The 14,125-nt window shown below is 37.9% G+C and overlaps 4 protein-coding genes across 14 annotated transcripts in view; 2 read left to right on the top strand and 2 right to left on the bottom strand.

The window, feature by feature from the left end:
* Window positions 1-518, bottom strand: part of LOC116848569 (putative protein FAM10A4) — an 18,609-nt gene extending 18,091 nt beyond the window's left edge. The window contains exon 1 of the mRNA XM_032824809.1: window positions 312-518. The gene's annotated coding sequence lies outside the window, so the exon portion shown is untranslated. The remainder of the gene's footprint in view (window positions 1-311) is intronic.
* Window positions 519-3,011: 2,493 nt separating this feature from the next.
* LOC116848570 (UDP-galactose translocator) lies at window positions 3,012-5,755 on the top strand. 10 transcript variants are annotated; one of them, XM_032824813.1, is made up of 5 exons: window positions 3,012-3,102; window positions 3,520-3,607; window positions 3,710-3,829; window positions 4,015-4,229; window positions 4,457-5,755. In XM_032824813.1, exons 2-5 carry the CDS (start codon window positions 3,589-3,591, stop codon window positions 5,102-5,104), a joined length of 1,002 nt encoding a protein of 333 aa, XP_032680704.1. In that variant the 5' UTR covers window positions 3,012-3,102; window positions 3,520-3,588; the 3' UTR covers window positions 5,105-5,755. The 10 variants fall into 10 exon arrangements, with proteins under 10 accessions (XP_032680704.1, XP_032680709.1, XP_032680703.1 ...); XM_032824818.1 differs by having other exon boundaries at window positions 3,050-3,102; window positions 3,682-3,829; XM_032824812.1 differs by having other exon boundaries at window positions 3,051-3,273.
* Window positions 5,756-7,049: 1,294 nt separating this feature from the next.
* On the top strand, window positions 7,050-10,599 carry LOC116848661 (transaldolase). 2 transcript variants are annotated; one of them, XM_032824978.1, is made up of 6 exons: window positions 7,050-7,278; window positions 8,810-8,933; window positions 9,219-9,458; window positions 9,601-9,726; window positions 9,796-9,932; window positions 10,084-10,599. In XM_032824978.1, exons 1-6 carry the CDS (start codon window positions 7,182-7,184, stop codon window positions 10,356-10,358), a joined length of 999 nt encoding a protein of 332 aa, XP_032680869.1. In that variant the 5' UTR covers window positions 7,050-7,181; the 3' UTR covers window positions 10,359-10,599. The 2 variants fall into 2 exon arrangements, with proteins under 2 accessions (XP_032680869.1, XP_032680870.1); XM_032824979.1 differs by lacking the exon at window positions 7,050-7,278 and adding an exon at window positions 7,505-7,525.
* A 1,181-nt stretch (window positions 10,600-11,780) lies between these two features.
* LOC116848618 (PBAN-type neuropeptides-like) lies at window positions 11,781-14,034 on the bottom strand. Its single transcript, XM_032824915.1, has 3 exons — window positions 13,657-14,034; window positions 13,156-13,389; window positions 11,781-13,035 (listed from the first exon to the last, which is right to left on the bottom strand). The coding sequence occupies exons 1-3, from the start codon at window positions 13,889-13,891 to the stop codon at window positions 12,824-12,826; spliced, it is 681 nt and encodes a 226-aa protein (XP_032680806.1). The 5' UTR covers window positions 13,892-14,034; the 3' UTR covers window positions 11,781-12,823.
* Between the last annotated feature and the right edge of the window lie 91 nt (window positions 14,035-14,125).

Below are 14,125 nucleotides of genomic sequence, written 5' to 3'. Positions count from 1 at the left end.
TTACATATATGTGTGTGTGTGTGTGTGTGTGTGTGTGTGTGTGTGTGTGTGTGTGTGTGTGTGTGGGTGTGTGTGCGCGCGCGCGTGTGTGTGTGTGTGTGTGTGTGTGTGTGTGTGTGTGTGTGTGTGTGTGTGTGTGTGTACACGTATGTGTACAATATGCATGTACAACTTCAAAATAAAACTTTGAAGACACATATCACTTTCCCGCATATTTCAAAGCAGACCGTATTAAATTTGATTAGAAACGTGCTATATAAACAACTCTGTCTCGGGAAAAGGCAACAACGAATTCGTTTAGATGGACTCACCGGTGATTATACAGAAATGCAGTAATCTTGTGGAACGACGTTAGTAGCTTGTAGGTAATTCAACTTGAATACTATTGTACATCTATTCTATCTTCAACACCACAAGTGATTTCGCCGACAGATGCATACAATAAATCGCACACCACATCTAACAACTCGGCGTTTTCACTCGTCACTGCTATTCAATTCACTTCGCCGAAAAATTTCGTTCATAGAGCGGCAACTGAGTAGATTTTTCGTGATGGAGGATTTGCCTACGCACGACATCTAAAGTAATGTACAACGGATCCAATAGAAGAGTTTGTTTTCTAGGGTTCCTAACTAGCGACATTTTCGTCTCGAAGAAACAAATTGTTCCAAGTGCAGACAGTGGATACTTTCTCCAGCTACGTTAAATCTGGAACACAGTACGCCATATGTCCCTGTCGCATGTCGGAACGCAGCCGATGGTCCCATGACAGAATTTATTTTTCGAGAATGAGTTCTCCTCATAGGACCATCGGCTGAGTTCCGACATCCAACTCCGACATACGGCATATTGCATTCCAGGCCTTAGGCTGGTTCTACAATAACTGCATTCGGTATAGTAAAGGCTAGTTTATGATGTAGTCCGTTAACTTATGTCGGAACCGTATAAAATTGACCAATCACAGTCGATTATTCTTCTATAATTCGACTATAATTGGTCAATTTTTTACGGTTCCAGCATAAGTTAACGGATTACGATCATCATAAACCAGCCTTAAGTCTCGATCTACAATAGCTGCGTTCGGCATTGTAAATCGAAGATGTCGGATTGCTCTTTCATCTCGAAAATGAAGAAACGAAAAAGATACGAGATCTCGTATCTCTCTCACTTCTGTGCATTTTCGAAGTAAAAAAGCAATCCTATTTCTTCGATTTACAATGCCGAACGCAGTTATTGTGCTCCGTGATATAGGCCGCCGCCAAATTTGGTGATCACTTCCAACTTTCATTCCTCTCATCCCTGTAAGTTCACTCCCCGCAAAATACGCTCCGTTCAGATATTCCTACATCCATCATAAACTAGCCTTTAAAGCCCATCTACAATGGAGAATCGTAGTAGTAAGAAATTGACCAATCACAATCGATTATTCTTATAAAAATCCAGTATGATTGATCAATTTCTTTTGATTTCAATTGAATGATTTCAATTTCTGCTAGCGTACGATTTTCCATTGTAGATGGTCCTTTAGAGTCATTCTACATTAGTTGCAAGTTTCAAGTCGCAAGAAAATTGACCAATCATAGTCAATTATTCTTTAGTCGTAAATCAAAAATTTTACAATTCTCGATGTTGATAGGTTAGAATGTTTTCCGTTTTCGTTCCGTTCCGTAACAGTTCTCTGCCATGTGAAACCTACCTATCAAACCACAGGACGGATCAAAAACAGAATTACTCTGATTGGCTGATCCCCACTATATCTCTTTTCCGTAATTGTTCCGTTACGCTATTTCTTTTTCCATCTGAACGCACCATAATAGCGTGTTCGACTGGCCCTAGGTTAATCGCTCCGTAAGCGATTAATGACGTCATAAGTGTCTACTAGCCAATCATAAAGCTTATAAGTATTTGTTCGACCAATAAACGTAGGCTCAGAGAATAACTCAGAGCGGGTTAACCCAGAGCCAGTCGAACATGCTATAAGACTCTGTCACAGGAAAAAGGAACCAAAGTCAAGATGAACATGCAGAGTAGTACTTACGTTTAAATATGGAAGCGAACAAACAAGAACAGACAGGTAAAGTTGATGCAGGTAAAGTTGATAAACCTATATATGCGGAGCTCGATACTGATTAGTTGTCGCTATATCGCAGAGGCGCAAACTTTGAACTTTGGCAAACCTTGCGATTATTGCTTGCGACTAGCTTACAACAGGAATAGTGCTGCTTACGATCATTGGCTGCTTGCAACTAATGTAGAACGACCTTTAAAGGTCGTTCTACATTAAGGTGCCTTTACATGGGAGTATCGAGAGTCGTGCGTTAAAACGGTAGCCAATCAACGTGCCACTTTCCACAAGAACTACAAGTATATTTCTGGAACCTGATACGTTGATTGGCTAATACTTTAACGCTCGAACGTCCCACGTATCGGCACCTTTAGTTGCATGCCGATCGCAAGCAGACGCAATTCTTATTACGACAGCCAATCAGAAGCATCAATGGTGCTATTGACCTTAAAGGACGTTCTACATTCGTTGCAAGTCGATTGCAACTCTTGTTGCGACAGCCAATCAGAAGCATCAATGGTGCTATTGACGCTTCTGATTGGCTGTCGCAACAAGAGTTGCAATCGACTTGCAACGAATGTAGAACGTCCTTTAAGGTCAATAGCACCATTGATGCTTCTGATTGGCTGTCGCAATAAGAATTGCGTCTGCTTGCGATCGGTTTACAACTAATGCAGAATTCACACCGCGTCCGATGTCCGACGTCCGATATCCAATAAAAGAATAGCTTTCCAATGGAGAATTGGGGTGTATATCAGTTGGACACGGGGCAATTGGACACAGTCCAATCACAAGTCGCTCTTCCAAGGGACCCTACAAATGTTTCTAATCACACGGGGTTGTGATTGGCTGTATCCAAATGCATAGTGTCCAAGTGCACCGTTCCCGGAGAATTGAATTCTATATTAAAAAGCTGTTCTCCTATTGGATATCGAAAGTCATACATCGGACATCGGACGCGGTGTGAATCCTGCATAATGTAGAACGACCTTTAACGACGTGCACCACGTTGTAACGTGTCAAACTTTCCGGAAAAGGTGTATCTCTTTGACAAGTTTTAACTTACGAACACTCTCTATGGCCCTTTTAATTAAATATAAATGTATACCGTTTCACATATTTCTTGGGATTTATTTATTTGAAAAGTTGTGAATTGTCCAGCTAATAATTACAAGTCTAAGAAATTATCAAAGTTCACATACACTTAAGTATGATTACACAAGTATGATTATAAAGTAATTGTTTTTAAAAATGATTTCTAACATTAATAATATGTACTTTCAGAATTATATTCTTAAGATATCGTGTACTGCAATCTAGCAAAAATAATAATTTGCTTGTAATATTTGTATGCTACAATCATGATACACTTTATGATTGTAACAATTGTAGTATATTTCTTGAAGGTATCAAGACTATAGTTTCTATCCAATAATGCATTTGAAAACTTACAGGAAAAAAAATGTAGTTTATGAAGAAATATCTACAAATTATTTCATAAAAGTTAAGAATCTACTGTAAACATGAGCAAGAACTCAACGAGTGAGTGATATTATTACTAATATATATTCACACAAATAAATAACTAATAGTTATGATTATCTTGCCATACAAAGGTGGACATTTTTGAAACTTGGATTACAGAATCCGGACAAACACTCAAATATGTGAGCTTGATCACACTTACACTTCAAAATGCAATGGTCTGCCTTAGTATGCGATACTCTCGTACCAGAGCAGGTGACATGTTCCTTTCTTCTACTGGCAAGTATCATCAGTTGAATTTTATGCAACACAATACTGCTTTCATAATACAATATTCTCTGTATGTAATGAGCAGCTTTTTTATCATATATATATATATATACATATATATATGTGTGTGTGTGTGTGTGTGTGTGTGTGTGTGTGTATATTTGTATGTGTATAATAACATCTCTTTATTGCAGCTGTTGTGATGGCTGAAGTAGTCAAGCTGTGCACATGTTTGGTATTGGTACTCATCGAAGAAGGTAGCGTGAAGAAATTTTATAAGTCTCTACATGTAACAATTGTGAAGCAACCCATGGATACTTTGAAAGTCTGTGTGCCATCCCTTTTGTATATCATACAAAACAACTTACTTTATGTATCTGCGTCTAATCTGGATGCAGCTACGTATCAAGTAAGGCATATATCCAGATGTATCTATCTATACAAATTGTGTGAGAAGAGATATATACTAAGAGATAAAATATACTATATAAGAGACATCATCTGTAACACACACACACACACACACACAATATATATATATATATATATATATATATATATATAAAATGTGCACACAATATATACATAAAATGTGTGCACACAACTTTCAAATAATAAATTTGATCCTTTTTTCAGGTGACATATCAATTGAAAATTTTAACGACGGCCTTCTTTGCGGTAACAATATTGCGCAAGTCATTGCGTACCATTCAGTGGGGTGCTCTGGTACTCTTGGTAATTGGTGTGGTCCTGGTGCAATTAGCTCAAAGCATAAAAGCACTGGTACCCTCGGGCATAGAACAGAATCACTTGCTGGGTTTCTCGGCCGCTCTGAGCGCGTGTTTCCTGTCCGGTTTCGCGGGCATTTACTTTGAAAAAATACTCAAGGGTTCCGACGTCTCCGTGTGGATGCGAAACGTGCAATTGAGCGTGTTGTCTATACCGTTCGGCCTAGGTACTTGCTTTTTACAGGACAGTAATGTCATACGCAAGCAAGGCTTTTTTTTCGGCTATGATCTATTCATCGGCTATCTGGTTGTCTTACAAGCAGGCGGAGGATTGATCGTAGCCATGGTGGTCAAGTATGCCGACAACATACTGAAAGGCTTCGCCACATCCCTGGCCATTATCATCTCTTGCATAGCTTCCATTTATCTGTTTGACTTTCGCTTAACGTTTCAATTTGCTCTAGGCGCACTTCTCGTCATTTGCTCGATTTTCTTGTATGGCCATCAACCGAAAACAACACCCCTTGATAAGCATACGCCTGCTAATAAAGTCTGATAATATTGGAAACGCAACACGGCAATAAGAGTCGTATCGTAGCTTTAACGACGATCAATTTCACCGGTTTTCTCCAAATTTTCCTTCGAGCTGCTGCTCGAATTAACGATATTCAAAGGGATCGTCAAATCCGTTAAATCTAATAAAACAAAGCAGAACAAATGATAATATGATTGTAGATAAAGTGGCTACTAAATATTTAACGAATGTTATTCGTCCGGTGAAATGTCGGTCAAATTGATCTTATGAAATGTAACGTGACAAAATTATGAAATTGTGAAATTGTATATATAACGGAATCAAGAATGCAATGATGTTTTTATATCCACGATTTAACGATGTTGCGAGGTATCTTGTGATAATTTTAAGATATTCCACACAAATAAAACTTGTAGAAAAATTACAATTTTCCATTCGTTTGTTGTAAGTACAAACGACGAGTGTGTGTATTGTATACTATTTAATTTTATTTTTATATAATGCCATCTCTTTTATACATAATGTATCGTTTCGATATATTTCATTATACGATGCATTAGCAGGCCTGTAAGTTATGTATACATACACACGGACCTAACTAGTTGATACATACGTATATATTCTATGTACTTAATTTACATAAATTTTAATATACACATGATTTTTACATTAGCGTTTTTACATTTCTGTAACTTTGATTTTAATTAACGAACCTTATATTACGCACGTTTACACACAAGTAAAAGTGATGAAATATTCGTTTTTTTCTTTTTTTTTTTTAATATTAAAATTCACCCTTATAAACGATCATATAGAGAATAAGCAAAATCCAGCAAACTATTACCATGAAAAAAGTAATGACATTGAAATGGTTCTTCTTATTTTATTTGGACTCAGACTTATTTTTATTGCCCATTCATCCAAAGTACCGAGATATGTATTCCAAAAGAAATCAGGTGTTCGAACACGTCATAATGTAACGGCGGTTATACCGAAACTTATGGAATGGTTCGAGAAGTTTTTTAAAATCTCGTTTTCCTGTATATGCTTCAATATAAAATCTATTCATTTTTTAAGATAGTACAAAAATATTTTTCTTGCAAAATATGGTAATTATACTGATGGCTATGGTTGATGGATTACGGCCATCATAAACCGGCCTTTGGGGTAGCGTAGCGGATAGTATATTTATAAGAATTAACAGTATCAGATAATATAGTTTCGTAAAATATGTAACAATAATATTACAAAACAATGAGTTATTAGAAAAATTAGAAGCACTAAATTAAATTATGAAAAAGTATCATATATTTGTAAAATATCTAAAAAGTAGAAAGTAAAAAGTAGATTACCGATCGTGCCTGACGGTACTTCCACAGCAGCGCTTGAAATCTATATTTCGGCCAATTACACAATTTTTTAATATTTAATTAAAATTATCTAAATGATTCACAAACCTTTTTAATGATATTTCATAAATCTTCATACGAAATACAAACGATACCACATCGGAACTTTGTTTAATTAACCTCCGGCCATTATTTCGACTAAATGCATGGTCCAAAAATGAACAATTAATTACAATTAATAAAACGACTCACAAATCTTTTCAATTTCACTTCAAAACTCTTCATACGAAATACAAACGATTTAAAAGAGTAGTTTTCCAACCAGCGATTTTTTTCGGTCAAGTACATACGAATGACAGTTTCTCCATTGGGAAGCTGTTCCTTTATTGGATATAAATTGGACATCAACGCAGTGTGAATCCTCCATAAAACTCGATTCAGGGGGTCGATTGTGTATCTCGAAACGGAATAAAAATTACAGAAGTGAGCAAATTCACTAGACATTGACTAATGAAGTTGGTAAATATTCTAGTAAATTTACTCACTTTTGTCATTTTCACTGTTTTGAGATACACAATCGACCCCCTGAATACTAGCCTTAGAGTGCACTAGTTCAAAAAGTTCATCGAAAATGAGCAAATCTATGAACTGTTGGCAAACCCGCCGCGCGTTGCAGTTGGTAATTGAAGAACACATCGCGTGAGACGCGTGTGTTTGCATCCTCTGCTGATATATAAATAATTTGGGCAATGAGCGAGCCGCAGTCGAAAAAAGTAAAAACCATGACTTCGTTGAAACAGCTGAAAGATCATACTATGGTGGTCGCCGACACTGGCGATTTTGAAGGTAAATATTAACATTCGAATTTGGTTAAAGATGAAGGTGACGAAGGTCATCGCACAAGGAACAGCGGGGAAAGAGAGGAGACGTTACAGCTCGTTTTCTTTTTTTGTGCTAATGTTCATCGCGTGATTCTTCATATTACGAACAAATAGAGTATCGTTGAAAGTGTTACTGAATTCGCAAAGAGCAATTGAATACTTTTAAAAAGAGAACAATCCACTTTTACAAAATTGTTCATTTTGAGCTGAAAGTAAAGTCAAACCTAAAACAAGTTGCTCACACGCAAAACCTAAGAAGCACAATATGTTCCAAAATGATCCTGAATGTGCTTGAAACGCCCGAAAAGTTCGGCATAGTCTTCATAGCAAATTCAGGATGATTTGAAGATATCTCGCACTATCAGAATTAATTTCACGATTGTGAAAATTTATTAATAATTGATAGAATAGCTTACTCAATTAGAATATATAATAATAATCCGCGCTTAATAATAAGCCGAAACTATCATTGTTATTTTTACTTATCATCTTGCTTGCATTGATCAATTAATTTCTTCCACTCTTACGTGACAAATTTATTTTTTCTATGGTACAGTTTGATGATGACAAATTATTATTCTTCAAAACGATAATAACGCATTCACTTTGCATTCACACAATTCACTTGTGCGATTGTTTCATGAGGAATTATTGAAACCCCAAACGGTTACGATATACTACAATGAGTTGCAAAACAGTTTAGATACAATGGATATTCTGAGCTCTCTTTTATTGATAAAAGTGAATTGAGAATATGGACCACAATGAAGTTAGAAGTTTGCCAAATTGTCAAAGTTGAAAGTCACTACTGTGTACGTGTAATGAACTTGTTAGTTATTATATTATCAATTATTATTAGTATTATTAATAATTATCATTTAATGTTCATAATTACATTATTAATTACGTTATTAATTACGTTAATATTGCACAAGTGTCCCTTTGATAATGATTCTAAATTGTGATAGTTTCTTGAGCCAACTTCATTGTATCTAAGCCATTTTGTAACTTACAGTATAATCAAATTAGTTTGAGTAATCTTTTTTCGTTGCAGTTTAAAATGCAGCCAATAGTGTAGTGAGAGAGACAACTTGTTTTTAATTAATTCCCAGAAGTTCTAGTTTAGTTTTCTTGTTTGATTATTTAATTCTCTTGTTGGACCATTGGCTGTGTTTCAAACTATATTGACAGGAAAGAGGTCAAACTGTTTTGAAAATAAGTGTAGGTATAACGTAAGTTTATCATACTATATAAATGATAAAAATTCTGTTATATAAGAAACACTTTGATCTCTGCGCAACGAAAGAAAAAAAGTCCAAGAGTAAGATGCTCTCTTTTTCTCCCCCTCCCTCTCTCTCCCTCTCCTCCTCTCCCCCCTCTATCTCTCTCTATGATAAGTGAATTGGAAATATTTCAACAAATTGTCGTCATAAATAAATAATGAGAAATAACTGAGATAAACACTAATATTGTTATTATTTTCTTTGTGGACACAGTTATGGAACAATTTAAGCCCATGGATGCAACCACGAATCCGTCCTTGATCCTTGCTGTTGCTAATCAAAAAAAATATGCACATTTGATTGAGAAGGCTGCTCAATACGGTAAAAAGTCTGGATCGTAAGTATTTACATACAATTTGTTAACGTATACTCCGACACACAAAACTGTTGCGAATTTGCACACAAGATGTTGCAGCTTAAAGTTTCTTGTTTTCAACTACATTGGTATTGTAACGTTGCTGTCGCATATCTCCCCCTAAGATAAAACGAGAATTTTTACTATAACGTCATATTGATAATTTTCTTGCAAATTTGTACGAGTTCTTCAAATTTGTTCGAGTTCTTAACTTCAATATTGTTAGCTAACCTATTATAATATTAATGTAGAGGCTCTTTTTCCCAGCACTTTAGTCGAGCAGGTTGAAGCAGCCCTTGATATCACGTGCGTTTTATTCGGCAAAGAGATATTGAACGTAATCCCTGGAAGAGTTTCCACAGAGGTGGATGCCAGATTATCCTTCAACAAGGAAGCCAGCATTGAGAAGGCGAAACGTTTGATTACTTTGTATGAAGGACTCGGCGTGAGTAAGGATCGAATCTTGATCAAGCTCGCTTCAACTTGGGAAGGCATTCAAGCGGCAAGGTAAAGGAAAAGAAATTATTTTTCGGATTAAAATTACTATCTCGTTATATAATCTTTCAGCGAAATAATATATAAATGTTTACAATCTTTAATACATAAACATTTTTCTACGAATATATATTGATCAATGATAACATTTTAGAGAGTTGGAGGACAAATATGGAATTCACTGTAACCTGACGCTGTTGTTCTCTTTCGCGCAAGCTGCTGCTTGCGCAAACGCAGGAGTCACTCTCATTTCACCGTTTGTCGGTAGAATTCTCGACTGGTAAAAATAGTTAAATCTGATCTGTTTTCGAATTTCTACACAAGAATAAAAAACGAAATTCTCTTTTAGGTATGTAGAAAATACGGATAAAAAGTCTTACGAAGCGAAAGAAGATCCAGGCGTTGTCTTCGTGAAGAAAGTTTACAATTATTACAAGAAGTTTGATTACAAAACGACCGTAATGGGTGCTTCATTCAGAAATGTCGGCAAGTATTCTAAAATAGGATAATAAAAAGATTTAAAAAATATCTAATTACGTGACATTAATGAATTTATTGCAAAAGATACTTTTATGTGTGTGGAGGTCTATTGATATACACACTCTGGCTTATCTTTTGAATTTAATACTATAATTAGGTGAAATCAAAGAACTCGCTGGCTGTGATTGTCTCACTATAAGCCCGAAATTACTGGACGAATTGGATAAGAGCAACGAGCCTGTTGATAAAGTTTTGAGCATGGAATCTGCAAAGAGGAGTGATTTTGAACAGCTCGACTTGGACGAGCCGGAGTTTAGATGGCTTTTAAACGAAGACGAAATGGCGACCAACAAATTGTCCGAGGGTATTCGCAAATTTGCCGCAGATGCGCTCAAGCTTGAAAAGTTGCTGCAAGATAAGATTCAAGCTTAAAACGGACAACTAAAAGTGAAATTTTAACAGTGACATAATATATACATGAGAACATAATGAATGCAATACATTCCTATTGTTCATATGTTTAAAATAATCAACTGTCGTACCTGTGTAAAAAGTAGAAAGAAGAAAAATTGATGTAACAAGCTTATATTTCTCGAGACATATTAAAGGACCTACACGCGTGTGTATGTATATATTTCTGGAAAAAATATATTTGTTATAATTTGAAAAAAAAATGTTTTTGCCTCTTTATCATATCATTATTATTTAAATTATATATATATATTTCCAACCGATATCCGATATCGTTCTTTATCTAGTTCTTAAGCTAATTAAGTTACTGTCGTCATCAACATGTATTTACTAGATATAGGGTTACGAAAAAATATTTCTATCACACGCATTGTATCTATATATTCATATTATTGTACATTATGACTCGTTTTTTTAACAAAACCGTGCAAAGAAATATTAAAATTACTCCTTTTATAAGTGATTTTGTACTTTACGTTTGAGTAATCGCGGAATACGATTGAATATAATTACAAATATAATTTCTGAATAATAATCGAGATATCGTTTTATTGGACAATTCATGATGCGCGTTACGTCAATCGCGACACGAGTGCTTTTATCATGACACTACGGTTGCGTTCCGATATTCGCTGCCAATACTGAAGATCTATAGTATATGTGACATGAATTATAGGTTTTCAATATTGGCAGGTAATATTGAAACGCAACCTAAATGTGACTATTATACCGGTTTTATAAGACTATATTACCGGCCTCTGACCGACATGTTTGTTTCGCGGCAGATCGCTTTGGTACTCAAAGTGCCGCGCGAATTACTCGAATTTTTTCTCGTAAAACGTGATCGTGCGTGCGAATAGCTGTCACAAATGTTGAACAATCGTAACAGCGTGTTAGTGAGTACTCAGTTGATTGCCGCAGTCAGTCTACGTTATTTATGCGAGCATACTCGATATGAACCGACGCGGTTAACCTCGCGCGATCTCAATTCGAAGTTGACGCCAATGGAAAAGTTTGAGAAGATGATGACTTAGTGTGCAAAATTCGGTAAGTAAATTTATCTCTTTCAAGAATCGAAACGCGATTTCAATGAGATTTATACGCGACGATAGAATTGTCAAGTTGACGCAAGATTAATCGTTAAGTTCAGCAGAATCACGATATGCGATAGATCTGTGTGTGTGTGTGTGTGTGTGTGTATGCGAGTCGTTGATTCGTGTATGTACCTTTGACAAATCTAACGAATCTCGGCTCTGAACGTAGCCAATTTTCCCGTATTCGTACAATGGAAAATTGAACTTGCTCTGATTCAAAGCGTACTTGATTTGATATCACGCATGTGATAGACACAGGGGCAATTATTTATTTATAAGCGATAATTCCATATCGTTTTGTATACGTGTGATCGCGTCAAAGTTCCTTCTCTGAATATCACTGCCACATAAACAGATGTGCCCGCCCCTCCCATAAATTATAATTCCATTCCATGAATTAATTTACATTGAGAATATTATTTGAGAAAAGATTATAAAGTAATTTACCTCTTACGTCGATCTCTCGTAGTTTTATTCTAGAGATTCTCATTGCTATTCATTTTACTTCTCTATAAATTATCAACTCTTTCGTTGAATATTTTCAACGAAATTATTTCAGTAAATAAGTGGTAATAACTGATATTATATAATCGTATAACGCCTGTTTGCAGTGGCAAATGAAGGGCACAAAAATGTCGAAACGGGTGTATTTCCATCTCTTTATTAAAAATATTTGCCCAAAGAAATTGCGAGTCTGTCTCGCATTAGATGAAGCTTCCGAAAAAAATGTTTACCTGAAAATATTTTACATTACCCGCAAACAATTGGTACAACATATCGGAACGATAATCATTAATATTCTGAATACTTTGTCGAAAACGGATGATTCTCGATATACGATATACCGTTGTACAAAAGGGGTCGGAGACTAACATGTATCTGCTGCTTTTGAGTTTTATGATTATGACCATCTTCCATGTTGCCACATGGCTCGCGGTAGTTCCGGTCGAGAAATTACAAGCTGTAGTTCGGCACCCTACCCTTCTTTCTCTCGCTTCCTCTTGAGAGAGAAAGAGAGAGAGAGAGAGAGAGAGAGATGTCTCAACCCTTCTCGAAGCCGAAAATAGCGTTAATCATTTTCCATGTACAAACTAGCGGCGCGCGTGCATGCACTATCCCACACACTTGTCACCTTTGTGCGCGTTTAAGAGTTTGAATACACAGAATCGCGCGCGCGATAACTGGTGAGACAGGTAAAAGAGAGTAGCGGCTAGTTTTAGGAAGAAAAATAGACGCTTTTCTTTTTTGTCTTTTTCTGTATCTTAATTGCGCTATAATTTCAATTCGCCGTTTCTCGTCGGGGTGTCCAGCCGTGCGTCGTCGCGGCGATGCCTACATCTTTCGCAGCGCGTTGCGCAATTGACGGCCGAGTCTCGGCGACGGTGCCCAAGGAAGCCGACGTCCTAGACGCGGCGCGAAAAGCGGCGGTAACGGACGTTCGTTCTCCTCGCTCCTGTCCATCGCGTCTCCATAGGAGAAGAGGTCCTCGCTGGAGCCGCGTCCCAGACGCGGCGTAAATTGAGTCGGTTGCCTCTTGTCGTTAGCTGGAACTCATTTCGTATGTATACATGTCGCTAGCTTTTCCGATGGCTGATTCGCGCGATGAGAACAGCGACGGAAAAGACGGAAATCTCCGCTCGGCGGGAGAATCTCGAGAATCTCACCTGGGATTTTGACGAGAGTCCAGTGTGTCCCGTCCAGAGCGCTCGCTTCGATCTCGGGGCTCAGTTCCGGCCTCTCGCCCGATCTACGTCGTCTTCCCAGACGCGGGCCGAACCACATGCCGCCCGTGATTTCCTGCGTGGTGCGTTTCATGCATTTACCGTCGGTGCACGAGCCAAAGTTGTTCCCCGGCAACCTCGACTCGCTCGACTCGCCGTTCGACATCTCCCTCGATTCTGCGGGCGCAACCGACAACAAACAACTCACTCGTCGAGACATTCATAATCGAGAACCGAATATTCGGAGCGCAATGCGAGTGGAAAAGAGATGAAACGAGATGGCGAGATGGTGGCACGTCCGCACGTAACGACAGAAAAATCCCTTTTTTTCGCGCGGCTCTTCCTTCACCCTCCCGCAAACTCGTTCGCAATGACGCGAACGTTGTTCAAACCGCTCGGAAGACGGTCCTCGTAATACGCTCCAAGAGATGGAATCGTCCCTACCGTATTCGCCGAGAGTGCATGATGTCAGGCAAAGCAACAACGATGCCAAGATGCACACGGTGGTTGACGCGCGGTGGTAGACGATCATTTCATCGACACTACGGGGATACGGTGTTCCGCGAGACTCTCTGTCCCGAATAACGTCGCCACGGTGCTGATACGCGGGTTTTATAGAAGCGGCATGGTGTACCGTTAGAGGGATAGCCTCGACGCGATGTTGTTTTTCCAATCTCATTGTCCGCACCTAATGTTACCGGCGGAACGGCGTCGAGACGCCCTCAGGGCCAATCTCGATCGTCGACAAGAAACGATTCGTCTTCATTTCGAGCGAGACCGACTGTCCTACATACGCAATGAGGTTCCGTGAGTCCTGAAATACACACGCCCACGTGTTTATGTACAGGGAGATACGAGTCCAAATCTCTCTCTCTCTCTCTCTCTCTCTCTCTCTCTCTCTCTCTCTCTCTCT

The sequence above is a fragment of the Odontomachus brunneus genome, unplaced genomic scaffold, assembly GCF_010583005.1.
Source record: "Odontomachus brunneus isolate Ranch 3 - 2012 unplaced genomic scaffold, Obru_v1 Obru_scaffold_097, whole genome shotgun sequence".
Taxonomy (NCBI): domain Eukaryota; kingdom Metazoa; phylum Arthropoda; class Insecta; order Hymenoptera; family Formicidae; genus Odontomachus; species Odontomachus brunneus.
Note: the sequence above shows the minus strand (reverse complement) of the source record. Positions and strands in the feature narration are given on the sequence as shown.

What these genes read in the sequence shown, in the direction of transcription:
- LOC116848661 (XM_032824978.1), top strand. Translation starts at nt 7,182, where the DNA reads ATGAGCGAGCCGCAGTCGAAAAAAGTAAAAACCATGACTTCGTTGAAA. An exon ending in CGACACTGGCGATTTTGAAG is followed by an intron (nt 7,279 to 8,809) that starts GTAAATATTAAC and finishes TTGTGGACACAG; the next exon opens with TTATGGAACAATTTAAGCCC. An exon ending in GTCGGTAGAATTCTCGACTG is followed by an intron (nt 9,727 to 9,795) that starts GTAAAAATAGTT and finishes ATTCTCTTTTAG; the next exon opens with GTATGTAGAAAATACGGATA.
- LOC116848570 (XM_032824813.1), top strand. An exon ending in CATGTTCCTTTCTTCTACTG is followed by an intron (nt 3,830 to 4,014) that starts GCAAGTATCATC and finishes TCTTTATTGCAG; the next exon opens with CTGTTGTGATGGCTGAAGTA. An exon ending in TGGATGCAGCTACGTATCAA is followed by an intron (nt 4,230 to 4,456) that starts GTAAGGCATATA and finishes TCCTTTTTTCAG; the next exon opens with GTGACATATCAATTGAAAAT.
- LOC116848618 (XM_032824915.1), bottom strand. Translation starts at nt 13,891, where the DNA reads ATGAGATTGGAAAAACAACATCGCGTCGAGGCTATCCCTCTAACGGTA. An exon ending in ATGCACTCTCGGCGAATACG is followed by an intron (nt 13,390 to 13,656) that starts GTAGGGACGATT and finishes TTGCGCCCGCAG; the next exon opens with AATCGAGGGAGATGTCGAAC. An exon ending in GACTCTCGTCAAAATCCCAG is followed by an intron (nt 13,036 to 13,155) that starts GTGAGATTCTCG and finishes AATGAGTTCCAG; the next exon opens with CTAACGACAAGAGGCAACCG.